This window comes from Felis catus, chromosome D4 (genome assembly GCF_018350175.1).
Source record: "Felis catus isolate Fca126 chromosome D4, F.catus_Fca126_mat1.0, whole genome shotgun sequence".
Classification (NCBI taxonomy): Eukaryota; Metazoa; Chordata; class Mammalia; order Carnivora; family Felidae; genus Felis; species Felis catus.
Genome location: NC_058380.1, coordinates 57,727,595 through 57,750,092, shown reverse-complemented (window position 1 = coordinate 57,750,092; position 22,498 = coordinate 57,727,595). Strand labels below are relative to the sequence as shown.

At 38.7% G+C, this 22,498-nt stretch overlaps 1 protein-coding gene across 2 annotated transcripts in view; it reads right to left on the bottom strand.

Moving 5' to 3' along the window:
- RECK (reversion inducing cysteine rich protein with kazal motifs) overlaps positions 1–22,498 on the bottom strand; it is an 85,356-nt gene that overhangs the window by 20,136 nt on the left and 42,722 nt on the right. For both annotated transcript variants that reach the window (XM_011288552.4, XM_019816189.3), the window contains 6 exons: positions 19,110–19,322; positions 17,311–17,447; positions 15,211–15,351; positions 13,590–13,778; positions 10,686–10,808; positions 8,227–8,398 (listed from right to left, as the gene is read on the bottom strand). In XM_011288552.4, coding sequence (XP_011286854.1) covers positions 8,227–8,398; positions 10,686–10,808; positions 13,590–13,778; positions 15,211–15,351; positions 17,311–17,447; positions 19,110–19,322 — 975 coding nt within the window. The remainder of the gene's footprint in view (positions 1–8,226; positions 8,399–10,685; positions 10,809–13,589; positions 13,779–15,210; positions 15,352–17,310; positions 17,448–19,109; positions 19,323–22,498) is intronic.

Here is a 22,498-nt window from a genome sequence, read left to right as displayed (position 1 = left end):
GAGGTTTTGGGCTGTGGTGTTATCATTTTCACTGGCTTCCATGTACTTCTTAACTTCCTCTTCAACTTCTTGGTTAACCCATTCATTGTTTAGTAGGATGTTCTTTAATTTCCAAGTGTTCATTGTCTTTCCAAATTTTTTCTTGGGGTTGATTTAGAGTTTCATAGCGTTGTGGTCTGAAAATATGCACAGTATGATCTCGATCTTTTTATACTTGTTGAGGGCTGATTTGCATCCTAGTATGTGATCTACTCGGGAGAATGTTCTATGTTCACTCTAGAAGAATATGTATTCTGCTGCTCTAGGATGAAATGTTCTGAATATACCTGTTAAGTCCATCTGGTCCAGTGTGTCATTCAAAGCCATTGTTTCCTTGTTGACTTTCTGTTTAGATGATCTGTCCATTGCTATAAGTGGGGTGTTGAAGTCCCCTACTATTATGGCATTAGTATCAATGAGTTTCTTTATGTTTGTGATTAATTGATTTATATATTTGGGTGCCTCTACATTTGGAACACAAATGTTTATAATTGTTAGATCTTCTTGGTGGATAGACCCCTTAATTATGATATAATGCCCTTTTTCATCTCTTGCTACAGTCTATTTTAAAATCTAGATTGTCTGATATAAGTATGGCTACTCCGGCTTTCTTTTGGTATCCATTAACATGGTATATGGTTCTCCATCCCCTTACTTTCAATCTGAAGGTATCTTTAGGTCTAAAATAGGTCTCATGTAAACAGCAAATAGATGGATCTTGTTTTCTTATCCATTCTGTTACCCTATATCTTTTTTTTTTAATTTTTTTTTAACATTTATTTATTTTTGAGACAGAGAGACACAGCATGAATGGGGGAGGGGCAGAGAGAGAGGGAGACACAGAATCGGAAGTAGGCTCCAGGCTCTGAGCCATCAGCCCAGAGCCCGATGCGGGTCTCGAACTCATGGACTGCGAGATCGTGACCTGAGCTGAAGTCGGACGCTCAACCGACTGAGCCACCCAGGCGCCCCTTTATATCTTTTAATTGGGGCATTTAGTCCATTGACATTTAGAGTGAGTACTGAAAGATATGAATTTATTGCCATTGTGCTGCCTGTAGAGTTGGAACTTCTGGTGGTGTTCTCTGGTCCTTTCTAGTCTTTGCTGCTTTTTGTCTTTTTTTGTTTTGTTTCATCTTTTCTCCTCTCAGAGAGTCCCCCCTTAAAATTTCTTGCAGGGCTGGTTTAGTGGTCATGAACCCCTTTAATTTTTGTTTGTCTGGGAAACTCTTTATCTCCACTTCTATTTTGAATGACAGCCTTCCTGAATAAAGACTTTTTGGCTGCATATTTTTTCCAGTTCAGCATGTTGAATATATCCTACCACTCAGACACAGCTTGGGAGAGAAATAGATTGTGGACCTGTGGCAGCCATGGTCACAGAGAAAGGTGAGAAACAAACTAGCACACAGGGGAGTGCTTGGGGAAGACAAATCCCTGCGGCAATTGGCTTGGAAAATGAGAGGGCTCAAATTTCATGAGTTCTTGCAACCAGTGGGGCTTAAAGCCTGGAGTTTTAAAGGTTAGTGTGGTTGGTTCTGGGAGAGCTCAGAGGACATTGGGGCTGTTCTGGAAGAAAAGGAGGGCAAAAAGCCTATGGACAGACAGCATGGAAACAGCAAACCGAAGAGCACCTGGAGCACACAGTAGGGAAGTTATTCACTCATCTCAGAGTATGTCCCAGAGAGACAGCATTTCATGGAGGAATCTCCATGAAAAAAAGAATTCACAGGTGCCATTTTCCTCCCCCACCCCTCAACATAAGCACAGGACCACCTTTGGGAACCAATGCAGCACCAACACCTGCAACTTAACTTGCTTACACCAAGCTCTGCCCCATCATGCTCTGGTGGAATCATCCTTCCCAGTCACACTTGCCAGAGTCCCAGTGTGGTGGGCCCCCTCCTGCAGAAGACTGGCCCAAACCCCTGCTCACGACGCATCTTCCCATGTGGGAATTTTGCAGAGACTTGGTTCCAGTAGCAGTGGCAACATGTCTCATTTCACAAACAGACCAGAGCACAACTAGTTAAAATGCCCCACTTTCAGACCAGGACCAAACAGTGCCCACAACAGGCAAAGAGCCTCTGCATACAACTGGCCTGAAGGATAAAGTAGCCAGGATAAAACAGCAGAGCACATGCAGCACACATTGGAGACACTCCCAGAAGTAGGTCCTGGAGAATAGGGGACATTATACTGCAGGGCACTACAGGACCTCTTCATAAAGCCACCATCCTTAAGAACAGGAGACATAGCTGACTTTCCTAACACCCAGAAACAGGCATAGAGACTTAGACAACATGAGAAGACAGATGAATTTATCCAAAATGAAAGAACAGGACACGGGCATGGCCAGAGATTGAAGTACAACAGATAGAAGTAACATGCTGATGGAGAATTTAAAGCAATGATCATGTGGATACTCATTAGAATTGAGAAAAGAGTGGAAGACATCAGTGAGACCCTTAACACAGAGATAAGGAATAACATAGTAGAGATAAAGGGCTCAATAAATGAAACAAAAAACATGCCTGGTTGGAAGAAGCAGAGGAATGAATTAATGATCTAGAAGACAGAGTAATGGAAAGTAATCAAGCTAAACAAAAGAGAGAAAAAAGAATTATGCAAAATGAAAATAGACCTAGGGAATTCAGTGATTCCATCAAATGTAATAGTATTTGTATTATAGGAATCCCAAAGAAGAAGAGAGAAAAAGTGGGCAGAGAATTTATTTGAAGAAACAATAGCTGAAAATTTCTCTAATCTGGGGAAGGAAACAGATATCCAGATCCAGGAGGCACAGAGAACCCCCAACAAAATCAACAGAAAGATCCATACCAAGATATATTGTAATTAAAATGGCAAGATATGGTGATAAAGAAAAAAATATTGGAGCACCTGGGTGGCTCAGCTGGTTGAGCATACGACTCTTGGTTGGCTCAGGTCATGATCCCAAGGTTGTGGGATTGAGCCCTATGTCAGGTTCTGTGCTGACAGTGCAGAGCCTGCTTGGGATTCTCTTTCTCCCTCTCTCTCTGCTTCTCTCTCTCTCTCTCTCTCAAAATAAATAAATTAAGTTTTTAAAAAGCCACAAGACAAAAGAAGACAGTTATATACAAAGGAAACTCCATAAGGCTATCAGATGATTTTTCAGCAGAAATTTTCCCAGCCAGAAAGGATATATTCAAAGTGCTGAATGGGAAAGACCTGCAGCCTAGAATACTCTACCCAGCAAGGTTATCATTCAGAATAGAAGGAGAGATAAAGAGCTTCCCAGACAAACAAAACTAAAGAAATTCATGACAACTAAACCAGCCCTGAAATAATTATTTAAGGGTAGTGTTTGAGTGAAAAGGAAAGACCAAAATGGCTTATAAAGATAGGAAACACAAGAGCAATAAAAATGAGTATTTCTGTAAAAACTCAGTCAAGGAACTCATAAAATGAAATGATATAAAATATGATACCATACACCTAAAATGTGGGGAGGGGAGGAATAAAGAATTTGTTCAAATTTAAACAAACATCAACTTAATATAGACTGCTATATGCAGAAGGGGTTACATACAAACCTAATGGTAACCACAAATCAAAACCACTAATAAATATGCAAAGAATAAAAAGAAAAAAATTAAAATACATCACTAAAGAAAATCAGCAAACCATGAAAGAGAGAAAAACAAGAAAGGATCAGAGAAAATTTCCAGAAAGCACCACTACACAGGCAATAAAATGGCAATAAATACATATCTATCAATAATTACTTTGACTGTAAATGGTCTAAATGGCCCAATCAAAAGACACAGGGTGACAGAATGGATAAGAAAACAAGACCTATCTATATGCTGCCTACAAGAGACTCATTTTAGACCTAACCACACCTGCAGATTGAAAGTGGGGGGATGGAGAAACATTTATCATCCAAATGCATGTCAAAAAAAAGCTAGAGTAGCAATACTTGTATCAGCAAAATAGACTTTAAAACAAAGACTGTAACAAGAGACAAAGAAGAACACTATATAATAACAAAGGGGACAATCCAACAAGAAGTTATAACAATTGTAAATATTTATGCACCCGACTTGGAAGCACCCAGATACAAGCACCCAGATACATAAAATGGTTAATATAAATGTACAAGTAATAATGGATAATGATACAATAATAGTAGGGGACTTTAACACCCCGCTTACATTAATGGACAGATCATCTAAACAGAAAATCAACAAGGAAACAACGGCTCTGAATGACACACTGGAGCAGATGAATTTAACAGATATATTGAGAACATTCTGTACTAAATAAAACAGCAGAATATACAATCTTTTCAAGTGCAGATGGAACATTCTCCAGAATAGATCACATATTAAGGCACAAAAGAAGCCTCAAAAAATTTAAAAAGATCAAAGTCATACCATGCATCTTTTCTGAGCCCAACACTATGAAACTAGATGTCAACCATAAGAAAAATCTGGAAAGACCACAAATACATGGAGGTTAAATAACATACTACTAAACAGTAAATGGGTCAACCAGGAAATAAAAGAAATAAAGTACATGGAAACAAATGAAAACGAAAACACAACAGTTCACAACCTTTGGGATACAGCAGAAGTGGTTCTAGGAGGAAAGTTTATAGCAATACAGGCCTATCTCAAGAAGCAACAAAAATCTCAAATAAACAACCTAACCTTATACCTAAAAGAGCTAGAAAAAGAACATACAAAATCTAAAACCAGCAGAAGGAAGGAAATAATAAGGATTAGAACACAAATAAATGATAGATAAACAAAACAAAACAAAAACAATAAAGCATATTAATGCCACTAGGAGCTGGTTCTTTGAAAAAAAATCAATAAAATTGATAAAACTCCAGCCAGACTTATCAAGAAAAAAAAGGGAAAGGATCCAAATAAATAAAATCACAAATGAAAGAGGAGAAATAACAACAAACACCACAGAAATACAATTATAAGAGAATTTTAGAAAACTATATGCCAACAAATTAGACAATCTAGAAAGACATACCTACCAAAACTAAAATAGGAAGAAATAGAAAATTTGAACAGACCTATCATCAGCAAAGAAACTGAATCAATAATCAAAAAACTTCCAACAAACAAAAGTTCAGGACCAAGCGAATTCTACTAAACATTTAAAAAGGAGTTAATATCTCTTCTTCTCAAACTATTCAAAAAAATTGAAAAGGAAGGAAAACTAAATTCATTCTTTAAGGCCAGCATTACCCTGATATCAAAACCAGATAAAGACACCACAAAAAGAGAACTGCAGTCCAATATGTGTGATCAACACAGATGCAAAAATCCTCAATAAAATGCTAGCAAATTGAATCCAATAATACATTTTTTTTAAATTTTTTTTCAAAGTTTTTTATTTATTTTTGGGACAGAGAGAGACAGAGCATGAACGGGGGAGGGGCAGAGAGAGAGGGAGACACAGAATCGGAAATAGGCTCCAGGCTCCGAGCCATCAGCCCAGAGCCCGACGCAGGGCTCGAACTCACGGACCGCGAGATCGTGACCTGGCTGAAGTCGGACACTTAACCGACTGTGCCACCCAGGCGCCCCTCCAAAAATACATTTAAAAAAACAATCATATACCATGATTAAGTGGGATTTATTCCTGGGCTGCAATACTTGCAAATCAATCAATGTGACATATCACATCAGTAAGAGAATGGGTAAGAACCATGTGATCATTCCAACAGATGCAGGAAAAAAAATTTGACAACGTACAACATTCATTGATGATAAAAACCCTCAACAAGGTAGGTTTAGAGGGAACATAACTCAAAATAATAAAGATCGTATATGCAAAACTGACAGCTAACATCCTCCTCAATGGGGATCAACTGAGAGCCTTTTCCCTAAGGTCAGGAACAAGACAAGGATGTTTACTCTCACTACTTTTATTCAACATAGTACTAGAAGCCCTAGCCACAGCAATCACACAACAAAAAGAAATAAAAGGCATTCAAATCAGTAAGTAAGAAGTTAAGACTTTCACTATTTGCAGAAGACATGACACTATATATAGAAGACCCAAAGGACTCCACCAACAAACTGCTAGAACTGATAAATGAATTCAGTAAAGTCACAAGACATAAAATCAATCTACAGATATCTGTTGCAATTCTATACACCAATAATGAAGCAGCACAAAGAGCAATTAAGGAAACAATTCCATTTACAATTGCACCAAAAATAATAAGATACCTATGAATAAACCTAACCAAAGGGGTGAAAGACCTGTACTCTAAAAACCATAAAACACTGATGCATGAAATTAAAGATGCCACAAAGAAATGGAAAGACATTCCATGCTCATGGATTGGAAGAACAAATATTGTTTAAATGTCTGTATCACCCAAGGCAACCTACACATTTAATGTAGTCTCTGTCAAAATATCAATAGCATTTTTCACAGAACTAGAACAAATCATCTTAAAATTTGTTTGGAACCACAAAGGACCCCGAATAGCCAAAACAATCTTGAAAAAGCCAAGCCAAGCCACAGGCATTTTAATTCTAGACTTCACGTTATTTTACAAAGCTGTAGTAATCAAAACCGTATAGTACTGGCACAACAATAGACACATAGATCAACTGAACAGAATAGAAAATCTAGAAATGAACCCACAATTATACGGTCAATTAATCTTTGACAATGCAGGAAAGAATATCCAGTGGGAAAAAGATAGTCTCTTCAACAAATGGTTTTGGGGAAACTAGACAGCATGCCAGAGGAAGACACTGGACCATTTCTTACACCATACACAAAACTAAATTCAAAATGGATTAGAGACTTAAATATGAAACCTGAAACCATACAAATCCTAGAAGAGAGCACAGGCTGTAATTTCTCTGATGTTGGCCATAGCAACTTTTTTCTAGATGGGTCCCCTGAGGCAAGGGAAATAAAAACAAAAATAAACTAGAGGGACTACATCAAAATCAAAAGCTTCAGCACAGCAAAGGAAACAACAAAATTAAAAGGGAATCTACATGGTGGGAGAAGGTTTTTGCAAATGACATATCTGATTAAAGGGTTAGTATCTAAAATACATAAAGAAATTATAAAAGTCAACACCCCCCAAAAAGCAAATAATCCAATTAAAAAATGAGCAAAAGACATGAACAGACATTTCTCTAAATAAGACGTACAGATGGCCAATCTATATAAAAAGATGTTGGGGCGCCTGGGTGGTGCAGTCGGTTAAGCGTCCGACTTCAGCCAGGTCACGATCTTGCGGTCCGTGAGTTCGAGCCCCGCGTCGGGCTCTGGGCTGATGGCTCAGAGCCTGGAGCCTGTTTCCGATTCTGTGTCTCCCTCTCTCTCTGCCCCTCCCCCGTTCACGCTCTGTCTCTCTCTGTCCCAAAAATAAAATAAACGTTGAAAAAAAAATTTATATGAAAAGATGCTCATCACTTATCATCAGGGAAATGCAAATCAAAGCTACACTGAGATACCATCTCACACTTATCAGAATGGCTAAAACCACAACACAGGAAACAACAGGTGTTGGTGAGCATGCAGAGAAAAAGGAACCCTCTTGCACTGCTGGTGGGAATGCAAACTGGTGCAGTTACTCTGGAAAACAATATGGAAGTTCTTCAAAAATAGAACTACCCTATGATCCAGCAATTGCACTCCTGGGTATTTACCCAAAAAATATAAAAACACTAATTCAAAGGGATACATGTGCCTCTATGTTTATAGCAGCATTATTTACGATAGGCAAACTATGGAAGCAGTCCAATGTCCATCAAGTGATGAATGGATAAAGAGGTGGTATATATATATACAAGGAATATTACTCAGCCATAAAAGAGAATAAAATCTTGCCGTTTGCAACAACATGGATGGAGATAGAGAGTACAATGCTAAATAAGTGAAATAAGTCAGTTGGAGAGAAACAAATACTACATGATTTCACTCAAATGTGGAATTTAAGAAACAAAACAAACAAGGCAGGGAAAAGAGAGAGAGACACACACACAAACCAAGAAACAGACTCTTAATTATAGAGAACAAACTGATGGTTATCAGAGGGGAGGTGGGTGGGTGGGGATGGGTAAAATAGGTGATGAGCACTGCGGGATTAAAATAAAAACTTACAAAAAAAAAAAAAAAAAGAAAAAGATAAGGAGCCATTTAGTTTACCTTTGGTTTTTGGGGCAGGGATTAGGATTACATGGATCCTTTGAGATGCACGATCCAAACTCAAACTGATGGTCTTGGAGGCCCACACAGCGAGCAATGCAGGCGCTGGGGTAAGTGCGTCCATTCTGCCCACACACGGGGACAAACTGATCTGCACAGTTACAGGGCAGACCTGTGGAGAGGATACAGACTCACTGATGGGCACTTGTACATTCCCTTGCCCTCATATTTCCTAATTAACATGGAGGTCTCAAGTTAAAACAGAATTGTGGATTGAGTCAGGAAAAAGCATCACTCCAATCCCTGACAATGTTTTTACAGGTGGTGAGGCTCTGAAAAGCCATTTGTCTGCATAATGGCTTTCCTTTGTTCCATTTATTACCACCTAATTGAGGGTTTCCTGGCCTTGATCCCAGGGGTAGAAACCCATATAAAAAAAGCTATAGGTAGGAGAAGAATGCTCCTCTCAATTTAGTATGTATAAAGTATGTATAAAGTATGGCTTGCGGGATCTCTGGAATGTTAAAGGGTAATACCAAAAGAACAGGAAGGTAACTTGGGAAATTACTTAAATTTTGAGACTTAAAAATTTTTATGAGTAATCAATCAAGAATAATACTTTCTTAACATTCCTATGCTTTATGCTGCTGGGATTATGCTCCAGTAAGTAAAAAGGCTACTGAGAAGCGATGCTTTTTTCTTGAGAGACAGCTATAGTTGTTAACAGCAACAGCACAGTCTCTGGGTATCTATTGGTAGATGCTTTTCTCCAGATCTGGAATACCTTTGATTCCAGGTAAAGAGAAACCAGGTAGCCTCCTTTACCCCATTTCATGCCATTGCAGCAGCAAGTTGATTCTTCTTTCCCTGAACTTAGTTACACATGGAGTGGGGTGGGAGGAGGATAGATTAGGGATTTGCCAACCTTGTACCTCCAGCCCACTGGAAATAAAAAGGAAGTCAGAAGTAAGAAGTGAACAGCAGGCTGCTGGCGAAGTAAAGGCAGGACTAACTCCACCCCACCCTCTCTCCACCTTGAGTGTCAATCTTGATGCTGTATTGTCATCATTGTTATTCTTATTATTATCCTCTATCTGCTCTGCTTTGATGAGAGCAGTTCATTCTGCTTAGACCATAAAACCATGTGGGAATGAAGAGTGAACTAAAGACTTACACAGAAGACTACTTACTTATTTATATCTAAATGTTTTTGGAAGATGAACTTTACAACTAGCAGGACCCTTTTCCCTGTAGTGCACAGTCCCTCATGTTCTGGAGTAAATTAAGTTAGTGACTGTTTAGCTAGCAGATTCTAAGGAGATTTTACTGGCCACAAAGTGTACCACGTTTCTTGGGACTCAGATATTGTCCCAGCCCAACAAGACATTCATAAAAATGCTTAAGTCTCAAAATTACAATAATTTGCAAGTTACTTTCTTGTTCTTCCCCTTCCCTAATGAGATGAGAGTGGAAGGAGCCTACATGAAGAGTTTACAATCTTTCTTTGTCTTGTTTTCGGTATTAATTACCCTTTGACATTCCAGAAATCCCCTAAGCCAGACTTCAAACATCTAAATTCTAGATTAAAAAAAAATTTTTTTTTAATGTTTTTATTTATTTTTGTGACAGAGAGACAGAGCATGAATAGGGGAGGGGCAGAGAGAAAGGGAGACACAGAATCTGAAGCAGGCTCCAGGCTCTGAGCTGTCAGCACAGAGCCCAACATGGGGCTCCAACTCACAGAGTGTGAGATCATGACCTGAGCTGAAGTCAGATGCTCAACAGACTGAGCCACCCAGGCATGCCATAATTCTAGATTTTATACACTAGATTGGAAGGAGGATTCTTCTTTTTCTACCTATAGCTTTATAGGGGTCTCTACCTAATGAACCAGTAAGCTAAGGCAGTTCAGGCAAGAAGGTGATGAGAAAAACATTAGAACAGAAATAAACTTAGAAAATACATGGACATTTTATAACATAATGGTAGAGGCATTACTCCTGAAATCATTGTTGCATCATGTGCCAACTAACTTGAATGTAAATTAAACAATAAACAAATTAACTAATTTTTAAAAAATTAGCAGTAAAACACACACACACACACACACACACACACACACACACACACACAAAATGGTAGGGGGAGATGAGGTATTTTGGCAGGTAGAAAAGTCCCATTTAACCAAAACCATCCCAATCACGGGCCCTATTCATTTTGACTCATAGAATTCAAGAATATTAGAGCTGGAAGGGTCCTAAGAAAACATTTAGTTTAATGCCTTCAGTTCATAGAGGAGGAAACAGATCCAGAGAGGAAAAGTACCTTGCTCTCAGATTATGTATTTATCTTACTAGGTACATCTGTGGTTATGGCAAGACCATCAAAGCTGCCTTGAAGGGAAACGGGTACAAAGAGATGATGGCTGCTGGGGATAGGTTCTGGGTAACCATGGTTACCTGTGAAGGTGCGACGGTCATCTTCTGAACTGTGCTCACTGAGGCACAGGCGGGTAGAACACACCAAATTGCCAGCAAAACAAGAACAGATATTGCAGTCAATGTTAAAGGATGTCCCATGACCTGAGGAAAAGAGACATAAAATGTTGATCTATTTCATGCATTTATAAATAAATCATAAATTAAAAATGTAATAGTTTAAATTTTTTTTTTTTTACATTTATTTTTGAGACAGAGAGAGACAGAGCATGAACCGGTGAGGGTCAGAGAGAGGGAGACACAGAATATGAAACAGGCTCCAGGCTCTGAGCTGTCAGCACAGAGCCTGACGCGGGGCTCGAACTCACGGACTGTGAGATCATGACCTGAGCTGAAGTCGGCCGCTTAACTGACTGAGCCACCCAGGCGCCCCTAAATAAAAATTTAAAACAAATTCTTGAAAGATCACTTCTGAATATACAAACAGGGGAGTTAAATCTGTAATATTTATATTTTAATATTTAACTCCCACCATATCCCTCCAAACCCCTAATGTGCTAGTCTACCTAGACGGCTCCCTATTCTCTGAAAATGCTTTTGGCTGTCCCTTCTGCCTCAAATGGTCCTCTCCTCCTTCTGGAACTTTGCTCAACTTTCCCGAACCAGCCCTGATGCCATCTTTGAATCAAAGACTCTCCTGATGCCCTGGCAGGAGTGACTAGGTCCTTGAAGAGCACCACTTGGTTTGCTCCCTTCTGTGGATCACATTCTCCCTCATCTGATCATGTACGGTATGACCTCAGTCCCTCATGCGATTTTAGCCCCAAAAGGCACTAGTATGTTCTTCTGTAAAAAATATGCATTTAATCAGTGGAAATCTATGGAAGGAATGTTTACCCTCAGAAATATTCTGTGATACAAGGTACCTACCCTACACTTTGGCTAAGTAGAATATGGATTAAAAAATGAATACTTGGGGGTGCCTGGGTCGATTAAGTGTCCAACTCTTGATCTTGGCTCAGGTCACGATCTCATGGTTTGTGAGATCGAGTCCAAGTCAGGCTCTGTGCTGACGACATAGAGTCTGCTTGGGATTCTCATTCTCCCTTTCTTTCTGCCCCTACCCCACTCACTCTCTCTCTCTCTCTCTCAAAAAAATAAAGTTAAAAAAAAAGAATACCTGACTTGTTCTAGGGCAGACACTTGCAGTCCCTTTTTAGCCAAAAGCACCCTTCTTTCTAATAAGATCTCACACAGAAGAGTAAAACCAGGAGTTATATAAAAGCTGAACTACTCTGATCGATGGGGATGGGGGTGGAGATAGGGATGAGGGTAGCAGAGTGAACAGCTGTGGGAGAGTACATTCTCAAAAGTAGCATTATTTTTCCCCACAATTTTTAAGGTCATATATCAGTTGTTAGGGCTATAAGCAAAAGATGATTAAAGTAGCAGTGAGAAAGCAAGACCCTCAGACTTTTAGAGAGGGCATCAGGGTGTTTTTTTTTTTTTTTCTTCCAAGACTTTATTTATTTATTTGGAGCAAGCGTTAGGGAGGGGCAGATGAGGAGGGAGACAGAGGAGAGAGAGAATCTTAAGCAGTCTCCATGCCCAGTGTGGAGCCCAATGCGGGCTGGATCTCATGACTGTGAGGTCAGGACCTGAGCCGAAATTGAGAGTTGGACACTTAAGGGGCGCCTGGGTGCCTCAGGCGGTTAAGCATCCAACTTCGGCTCGGGTTATGATCTCATCGTTCCCGAGTTCTAGCCCTGCATTGGGCTCTGTGCTGACAGCTCAGAGCCTGGAACCTGTTTCGGATTCTGTGTTTCCCTCTCTGTCTCTGTCCCTCCCCCACTTGTGCTCTGTCTCTCTCTCTCTCAAAAATAAATAAACATAAAAAAAAGAGTTGGACACTTATGGCTGAGCTACCCAGGTGTCCCCAAGATTTTACTTAAATTCAAGTTAGTTAACATATAGTGTAGTGTTTGTTTCAGGAGTAGAATTTAGTGACTCATCACACATATAACACCCAGTGTTTGCCACAAGTGCCCTCCTTAATGCCCATCACCCATTTAGCCCACCTCCCATCCATCTGCCTCCAGCAACCCTCAGTTTGTTCTCTATTGTTAAGAGTCTCTTATGGTTTATCTCTCTCTGTTTTTATTTTATTTTTCCTTCCCCTATGTTCATCTCTTTGGTTTCTAAAATTCCACATATGAATGACCTCATGGTATTTCTTTCTCTGATTGGCTTATTTCACAGCATAATATGCTCTAGTTCCATCCCCATCATTGCAAATGGAAAGACTCCAATCTTTTTGATGGCTGAGTAATATTCCATTGTATGTATATAAAAGGGTGGCACTTCATAATGTGCTCTCTCCCAATGCTTAATCAACAGTGTAGTTTCCATCCTCCAGTTCGCTTTCCATGACGTCAAACTCTGACTTTTACTTCCGTTAAAGACACACACTTGAGGAGAAGGAGCATACCTGTGTCCTTGCCTGTGGAGTACACGGGCTCTAGAGTCAGATAGGCCTGGGACTGAATTCTGTTTTGTCACTGACTAGCTGGGTGATCTCTCTGAGCATTAGCTTCTTCATAAGAGTACTGAAATCAAAGAGCAATTGGGAGGCTCACATGAGATAACACAGGCCAAGACTTAGCATAGTGCTTGGCACACAACTAAAAGCTCAGTAAGTACTAATTAATTATTATTAGTCATTAGTCTCTTCGTGAGGAGGCTCCTAAGAGGGTTCCTTAGAAGTCCTAGTGTCCTACAGAGTACAGTTTGAAAAATACTGCCTTGGAGATCTGATGTATAGACCTTACTCTTTGGTGGGAATCTATCCAATGTCCATCCTACAAAATTAAGATAAATAATCTCATATTAAAAACAAAAAGCAAATAAATACAGTCCAAGACTCACTTTTTCTTTTTCCTCCAACAATACATGACTTCTGGAGATCTATACAGTGCATCTCCATACAGTTTTCCAAGAGTCCACTTTGTCCACATGAGCAAATTTTGTAACAACCAACTTCCCCTGCAGATGATGGCACCTGGATTAGTGTCCCTTGACGGACGATGAAATCAGAGGCTTCTCCCAATTTGCAACCTATACAAACAAAAATTAGCTGAGAGAGATGGCATTGTTCAATGTCATTGTTTTATGATATTACATATATACTTTACACAAGTCTTATAGGTACTGTGTGGCTATTAAAGATTATGTAATAGAAATTCCACTAAGTTAAAGAACTGGTTTGGTTTACTGACCAAAACATATTCTCTCAAATGAAAAATTCCATGTTCCATGAGAAGGTGCTGATTAAGGACCTATACTCCAAAGGTAGCTATAGCTCAGTACAAAAATGCCATAAGATATGTACTTTTTTTATTGCTTTGGGCTTATCAAAGATATTTAAAAATCACAGATACTTTAAAAATGGACTATGGAAATGTACATTATTTTTAGAATATTCTTCTTGGTCAGGAAAACTTTTAGCGATGGAATACCAGCATACCTTAAAGTCAATGAAAAGTTGAATACTTGATTGGGCTTAAGGAAACCCATACATTTCCAATTTTAACAAGATTTATCATGACTGTATTACTGATATATTCTGGTATTACACAAATATTATAGATGATCCTTTGAGACATCAGGCTTACTTAATTCAATATTCTATTCCTTTTAACTTCACAGAAATTTTTAAATGGTGATTTTAACATGATAAACATTTTCAATTGGGAAATAGATAAAGGGCAGCAAAATATTGCCATGACTGTACTCTAAAGGGATGCCCAAAGAGATAAAGACTATCAAAATTATTCTATAGGATAAACATTTTTTATTCAAGAGGCCTCCTGCATTTCAAAAAAAAAATCAGTCTTAAAATCATATGTATCTTGGGGCACCTGGGTGGCTCAGTTGGTTAAGTGTCCCACTCTTGATCTCAGCTCGGGTCATGATCTCACAGGTTTGTAAGACTGAACCCTACATTAGGCTCTGTGCTGACAGTGCAGAGCCTGCTTGGGGTTCTCTCTCTCCCTCTCTCTGCCTCTCCCCCCTTCAAAATAAATAAATAAACTTTAAAAAAATCATATGCATCTCAATAAAACATTAAGCTTTTCAGAGATAACTGTACATCCCAATGAGTATGCCATTTCTCCTTATAACTAAAGCAAAGCAAAGACAAAATCACAACGTGCAGTACATTTTCTCAAATGTTACAACATGGCAGAGAATTTATAAAAATTGGCTCAAATTTATAAAAAATACATTTTTTATTTTTTTGTTTCCAAGAACCCTATAACTCATTATGAGAGTCAGTTCACAATCTAAATAATTGAAAATTACATTTGTATTTGTCTTCTCCTGCCTATGTAACTAACATGTGTTTATTGGGAAAACCTCAAATGTTATAGAAAAACATAATTTTGAAAATAAAGTCAATTGCAACCTCACTCCAAAGATAATGGCTATACAGAAACACCAGCAGCACAAATCCATACCCACCCTACACTCACACCCATCTACCTCTTACCTTGAACACAAGAGTATGGAAGGCAGGGATCTCCAGATGGACACCCCTTCCGGTTTACCTCACAGAGCTCATTAGCAGGGCAAGGATTTGGGTTACAGGGATGAGTGACCTCTTCTATAATATTACCCAAAGTACTAGGCCCTGAAAAACCAAACACAGATCAGTTTAACCAACCCCAAAAGGTAACAGAGGTCTGTAAATTATCTGAATTAACTATGACTTTAATAAATGGAGAGCTCATGAGCATAAAGCGAGGCCTGATTCTAATAAACTATTAAAACACACAGATTCTCTGATAATTTGTGAATTTAGCATAAACATACATACATTCATTCACTTGTTTATTTATTGGGTACCTACAATATGCTGGACAAGATTCTAAACACTTGTGCACATGTGTTTTCATGCGTATAAATAAAAAAGGTACCTACTGATAGGTAATAAGTTGTATAAAGGGATGGAAAATGACTGGTATACTTTGGGTAAGGTGTTCAAACAGGTGCTTGTGCCTAAGAGGAATAACTTGGCACATTTTACCATAAACTATAATAACTCACCATGGTAAGATAGATGCTGTACCATGATTATATTTGTTAACTTGTGAAATAATGACTAAGGAAGAGTCTCATGTAATATTTAAAGAGAGTACTAAAACTTAAAAAAAAAACCCATTTCTTTAACCTTTTTCCTTCTGTACATATATTTCACTGCTCTAATAAGGTCTAGGCTTGTGGAGGTATTAGTTTTGCTTACTTGATTTTAGGCCAGACTCAGACTGTTAGCTAATGACGGTATCAGGGTTCTTGGAGTTCATCACATCCAGCCCAATCCTTTTATAAACAGCAAAGCTGAGGCTGAAAGAAGTGATCTGTTTGAAGTCACAGAGGTCTAGATTCTGGCCAAGGCTCTCTTTTTCACTATACTGGTCATGAAGGCTGAGGGACATAGTTTATTGGCTTCAGGAAAGTGTGGCTGATATCATTAGCTGCAAATCTAACAGATTTGGATACTCTTTTCTTCCTGCTCACTAATAATAGAATTCCAGTTTTGCTTAGCATGACAATGGGCCCACAGCTAAAAAGATCATCTTTCTCAGTTTCCCTTACAGCGAGGGTGGTTTTCCCTTACACTAGGATATGGTGGCTAGAGTTCCAGGAGTCATGTTGTGACGATAAAGTACCTGAAGTAACCTTGATGATGGAAACCAAGCACTAACGAAGGCACGGAAAGCAAAAGAGCCTGGACTCTGGAGGGTGGAGCCACTATAACAGCCTTGGACTACTTATTTCTGGGTTTTCTTTTACTTCTACCTGTTTTTCTGTTATTTGCGGTAGAACTTTGTCCTATCTGACACAGGAAAACAAAAAAATTAGGAGCTGGATCCAAGTCTGCCTTTCCAGCCAGCTCGGGACACGAATGCCCCCTGGCGGCAGCACAGACACTTTCCTTACCCTGACTATCGCATTTGGTGTGTTTATGGGTTCTACTCATCATCCCTCTGGTTTCCACGACACATGGTCACCTCCTGCCAAGAAGCTCAGCTCCAGGACCCCTCAATGAGATACCAACTTATTCTTCTAGCTCTTGGCTTGGCTCTTGGCAGGAGTATCTCGGCATAGACAAAGTTCCACCTTTATGTACTAACCCAGACCATCATTTCTTACTCCCTATTTGGTGGGTCAGTCTCAGCCAATGCCTGGCTCTGGTCCACTAATATTCTGATGACAAAAAGCTGAAGATTCCCTGGGGAAATTTCACTTCCTGGACAAATCATGGCAAGGAGACAGCAATGATATGGAGCTGGCCCCATATCTAAGAATGCTGGCCCCAAATTCACTACTTAGAATTCCTGATTGATAATAGTTTGTGACTTCCTCAGACTGATAAGATAATCACTTGTATTCACTTATAATCACTATATATTTTAAGATGACAATTCTTTTCAGGCCAAAAAGGCCAAGCAAATAAGATAAGAGTCTGCCATTGAGATAGTATCATTAAACCACATATTCTCAACAGACAGATGTTCATCCAAAGCAAACATGAAGGGCAGAGATGGAAGGGAGAAGTATTTGAAATCTAAAAAAACAAAGTACTTACTGAGGTATGTATCCAAAGGTATACAATTCTCTAGGTCATCTGTAGGTGACAGAAGCTCACAAATACTTTCAGCTGTGTGGTCCTCGGGGAATTTGTTCTGGTCCCCACATTTCTTGAGAATCTCCACACAATCTGATCTTAAAAAGAAAAATAAACACAAATTTGGGGTTCAAGAACCTCCTCATGTTGTCTAATCAATATCAATCCTGTTTCTGAAGCTTTCCAGAAGGTGAGTTTTCATAGCAATGTTTCACAATTGGTTAGATCAAAGTAACGGCAAAAGAAAACAGGAGTCATAGAAGACCTGAGGTTGCATAGTAGTAAGTAATGTATTATAGTATCAAAGCATCCGTAGCTTTCTCTTATCTGAGATCAAAGGCCTTGCTCAAATTTTACACTTATACAGTTACTAGTATTGATGTGACTTGTCCCTTCTTTGAAAGGAAATTAAACTAGGCTTTTTGCAAAATCATCCATCCTTTCTTTTAGGACCTTAGGCTTGCTTGCTTTTTCCTCCCTCCCTTCCTCCTTCTCTCCCGTTCTCTTTTTAAATATATTTTTAGTTATCAACATTAAGGTGTTTGGCCTGTAACAACTGGAAGTACACTGCATTAAAATTTTCTCAGTCCTCCAGAGGGATTTGATTCCTTTTCTATAAATTTTCCATACTAAGAGTCTATAAATTTCCCACTGGTTGCCTCTAGCTTGTTGCCTAAGTTACCCCTCACTTTCCCCCTTACTCAGGTGATCCCCAAGTCATGCCAGAGAATTGATCTGGATTCTGTTTAAGGTTGAAATAATCTTCAATCAGTCATCAAGTTCCAAGGAGCACCAAGACACACACCAACATCTTAGGGGGTGGACATTAACCTGGTCTTTAGGAAAGTTTTTTGGAAAAATAGATGATTGAAGATCAGCTGGCATAGATTACTGTGTGGCCAATACTTTTGGTTTCACTCAGTATAGCAGCTTTCCTCTTTACTTCATCCTAGATCTCCTAAGCAAACCATTCACAAAATGTTTACTAGAAACAGGCCTCGATGACTACATTCACTAATTCCTTCACTCACCAAACATTTATGGAGCACCTATTGTGTGTCAGGATTATGTTAATCACTGAAGAGGAGAAAAAGAGGAAAGAGGAGACAAGAAAAAGGAGGCACAAAGAAGAATAAACTCAAGGAGAGCAAAGTCTAACTAAATATAAGACAAGTATAGGGGCGGCTGGGTAGCTCAGTTGGTTAAGCGTCTGACTTTGGCTCAGGTCATGATCTTGCGGTGAGTTCAAACCCTATGTCCAGCTCTTTGCTGACAGCTGACAGAGGCCTTGGAGCGTGCTTCAGATTCTGTGGCTCCCTCTCTCTCTGCACCTCCCCCACTCTCATTCTATCTCTCTCTCTTAAAAAATAAACATTAAAAAAAAGACAAGTATACAAAATAAAATATAAAAATAGAATTGTGTATTGAAGGTATTCACTGAAGTTTCTGGAACTAAATTGCATAAGAAAAGTTCAGATAAAGGTCTATAAAAATTTGTAGTAAGGATAAATTACTATTAGCAAGTGAAATATGGGAAGGTTCCACGGGAATGATGGGCATTTGAGAGGAGCTAAGAAACACAGGCAGTGGGCACGTGGAGATGGAAGAGTAATTCAAGCAGAGGAGGAAAAAGTAGGAAAGCACTTGACATGTGGGGTGATGGGCAAACGAAGTGGTAGGAGGGAAAACTCTAAAGATAGGCTGTGGTTCAGATCATGGTCTGAACCAGGACTGGAGAGTCATTATTATGAGAAACTTACTTGCAGATAATACTTCCCCGGGATTTCCTATGACAAGGTTTAATCTGCAGTGAACAAGCTACTGCTTTCCACATTTCTGGCTGGCACTTCTTAATGTCAAGAACAGGTATGTTGATAAACGGCATCTTTATGCTTCCTTTCTCCCACAGCTTCATGTCATTCATGGCTCCTTGATCTGACTGAGCATTACAACTCCTAAAAAGTTCTGTTGGCCTGAAAAGCAAAAAGGCCAGAATCGAGAGGCAATTATTTTCTAGAGAGAAGATATGGGTAAAATCCTGACATACTAATGCATCAGGAAAACCTGATTTTTTTAAAGAACGTACCTATGACGTATCAAAGGATATCAGCTTTGCATGTATGGAGATTCAATGTAGACACATTAAGATTTTGACTGCATCTTTCCTTTTTAACAAAAGTTAAAAACTTAAACACTCTGTATGGGACTATCATCTCTAGACTGTATCATTTCTTTCATATTACAAAATAATGAGTCCAGGTTTTAAAAACTGAGGTATAATTTATAAAAAGACAAAAAAAAAAAAGCATTTCCATCATGTCAGAAAGCTCCCTTGGGTCCCTGTCTAGTCAATGCCCTCCCCACTGACTATACCCCAGAGGCTACCTCCATTCATACTTATCTAGAACTTTATATATAAATGAAACATATTGTATATGCTCTTTTGGGTCTGGTGTCTTTGGCTGAATAATTTTTTTAGATTTACCTTTGTTATGTATATCATAAGTTGTTGTTTCCTTTTACTGTTGAGTAGCATTCCGTTAATAAATGCATCACAATTTGTTTATCCTAGTAGTTCTCAAACTTTCAATCTCAGGACCCATTTACACTCTTAAAATTACTGCATTCTCAAAAAGCTTTTGTTTATGTGGGTTACAATCACCAATATCTATGACATTATAAATCAAAACAGATCTTTTGATTCATAGTTCTTAATTCATTTAAAAGGATAAGCCCATTACATGTAAGAAATAATGTTTTTGTGAAACACAACTATATTTTTCAAAGCAAAACTAAAATTAGTGAGAATAGGACTATTTCACAGCTTTGAAAATCTCTTTAATATATGGCTTAATAGAAGACTGCTGGATTTTCATACCTTTTCTTGACCTCAATCTGTTGTTACATCACATGTCTTTTTTTTTTTTTAAGTTTACTTATTTATTTTTGGGAGGGAGAGAATATGGGAGGGACAGAGAGAAGGAGAGAGAGTCCCAAGCAGGCTCCACGCCGTCAGTGCAGAGCCTGATGTGGGGCTTGAACTCATGAACTGTGAGATCACGTCCTGTGCCGAAATTAAGAGTTGGTCACTTAACCGACTGAGCCATCCAGGCGCCCCAATTACATCATGTGTCTTACAGCACTGGGGAAACCCCACTGTTCACTCTTGTGAGAACAAGAGTGAAAAAAGCAGATCACAGCTTAGTGTTATTATAAAAAATAGTTTTGATCCCATGGGGCTTGGGGACCATGGACCACACTTTGAGAAATCCTCATTTATTCATTCACCTGTTTATAGACAAAAAGTTTTGTTTCCAGTTTTCATGTCTCTTCATGCCTACAAAGAGCATTTGGGGTCATAACTTTCTAAGAAACTGCCAAACTATTTTCCAAAGTGGTCACACCATTTTAGACTTTAAGCCACAACATATGAAAGTTCCAGCCGCTTTACATGCTTGTCAGTCTTTTTAGTTGTAGATGCAGTTTTAAAAATTGCATTTTGCTGATGACCAGTCACGTCAAACACCTTTTCATGCACTTACTGGCCATTCAGGTATCTTCTTCTGTGAAGTGTCTTTCCAGCTACTTGCCCTTTTTAGAAAAAGTTGTCTTTTCACTATTGAGTTATAAGAGTTCTTAATATATTCTGGATATAAGTCCTGCTTCAGATATATGTATTACAAATACTTTCTTCCAGTTTGTGGTTGGCCTTTTCATTTTCTTTTTGTAAATTTTTTTTTTAAGTTTATTTATTTATTTTGAGAGAGAGCGAGAGAGAGCATGCAAGTGGGGAAGGGGCAGAGAGAGAGAAAGAGAGAGGATCCCAAGCAGGGTCTGCACCACCAGCACAGAGCCCGATGCAGGGCTTGACCTCACAAACCACAGTATCATGACATGAGCCAAAGTCAGATGCTTAACCAACTGAGCAACTGTGGCGCCCCTGCCTTTTCATCTTCTTATTGGTGTCTTTTGATGAGCAAAATTTTAAAAATTTAAATATTTATTTTATTTAGCTAAAATATTTTATTGGGATATAAGTTACAAAGAATATAATGCACAGATCTTGAGAGTTCAGTAAGTTTTGAAAATTGTATTCACCCCTGTAATCAAAGCCCCAAACAAGATATAGAATATTTCTATCACCTCATAGAGTTCCCTTATGCCCACCTCCAGCCAATTTCCTCTTCCAAAGGCAATAACTTTCTGACCTTTATCCTCATAGATTATTTTTACCTATTCTTGGATTTCATATATATGGAATTATAAAGCCTTTATTTTGTATTGGGCTTTTTTTATTCAACATAAGACTCATCCATATTTTGGGGTTTATCAGTAGTTTGGCCTTTTCCCTTGCTGTATACTATTCCATTGTTCGGATACACCATGTGTTTTCATTCCCTTCCTGATGTACATTTTATTTATTTTTCCCCAAATTCTGGGTTCTTATGAATAAGGTTGCTATATAAATCTTTTTTGGAATTAGATTTTCATGTCTCTTGGGTAAATGTTTTAGAATGGGATTGCTGGGTCATGGACTTGACACTGCAAGGAAACTCTTCAAAGGTCTTAAACCATCTTATACTCTAAGCAGGGAAGTATGAGAGCTCCACCTGCTTCACATATTGTCACTCAAAAAAAAACCCTTTTTTTTAATGTTTATTTATTTTTGAGAGAGAGCGAGAGAATGAGAGAGTGGGGTAGGGGCAAAGAGAAAGGGAGACACAATCCAAAGCAGGCTCCAGGCTCCAAGCTGACAGGGCAGAGCCCGACCCAGGGCTCAAACTCACAAACTGTGAGATCATGACCTGAGCTGAAGTCAGACACTTAACCAGCTGAGCCACCCAGGTGCCCCGACTGTTAATCTTTTAATTTTAGCTATTCTAGTGGGTATGAGGAGGCATCTCACTGAGGTTTTAATTTGCATTTTGCATAAATAGTGACAAAGAACTTTTTCATCTACTTAAATGGCTATTTTGATGTCTTTTTTGCTGAAAGACCCTTGACATTTTTTTGCCCATTTTTCAAATTGGGCTATTTGATTTTTTATTATGAGGTTGTAGGAGTTATTTATATATTTTGGTTACAAGTCCTTTGTCAAATGTGTGTGAGTGTGTACATGTGATACACTGAATATTTTCTCTCAGATTGT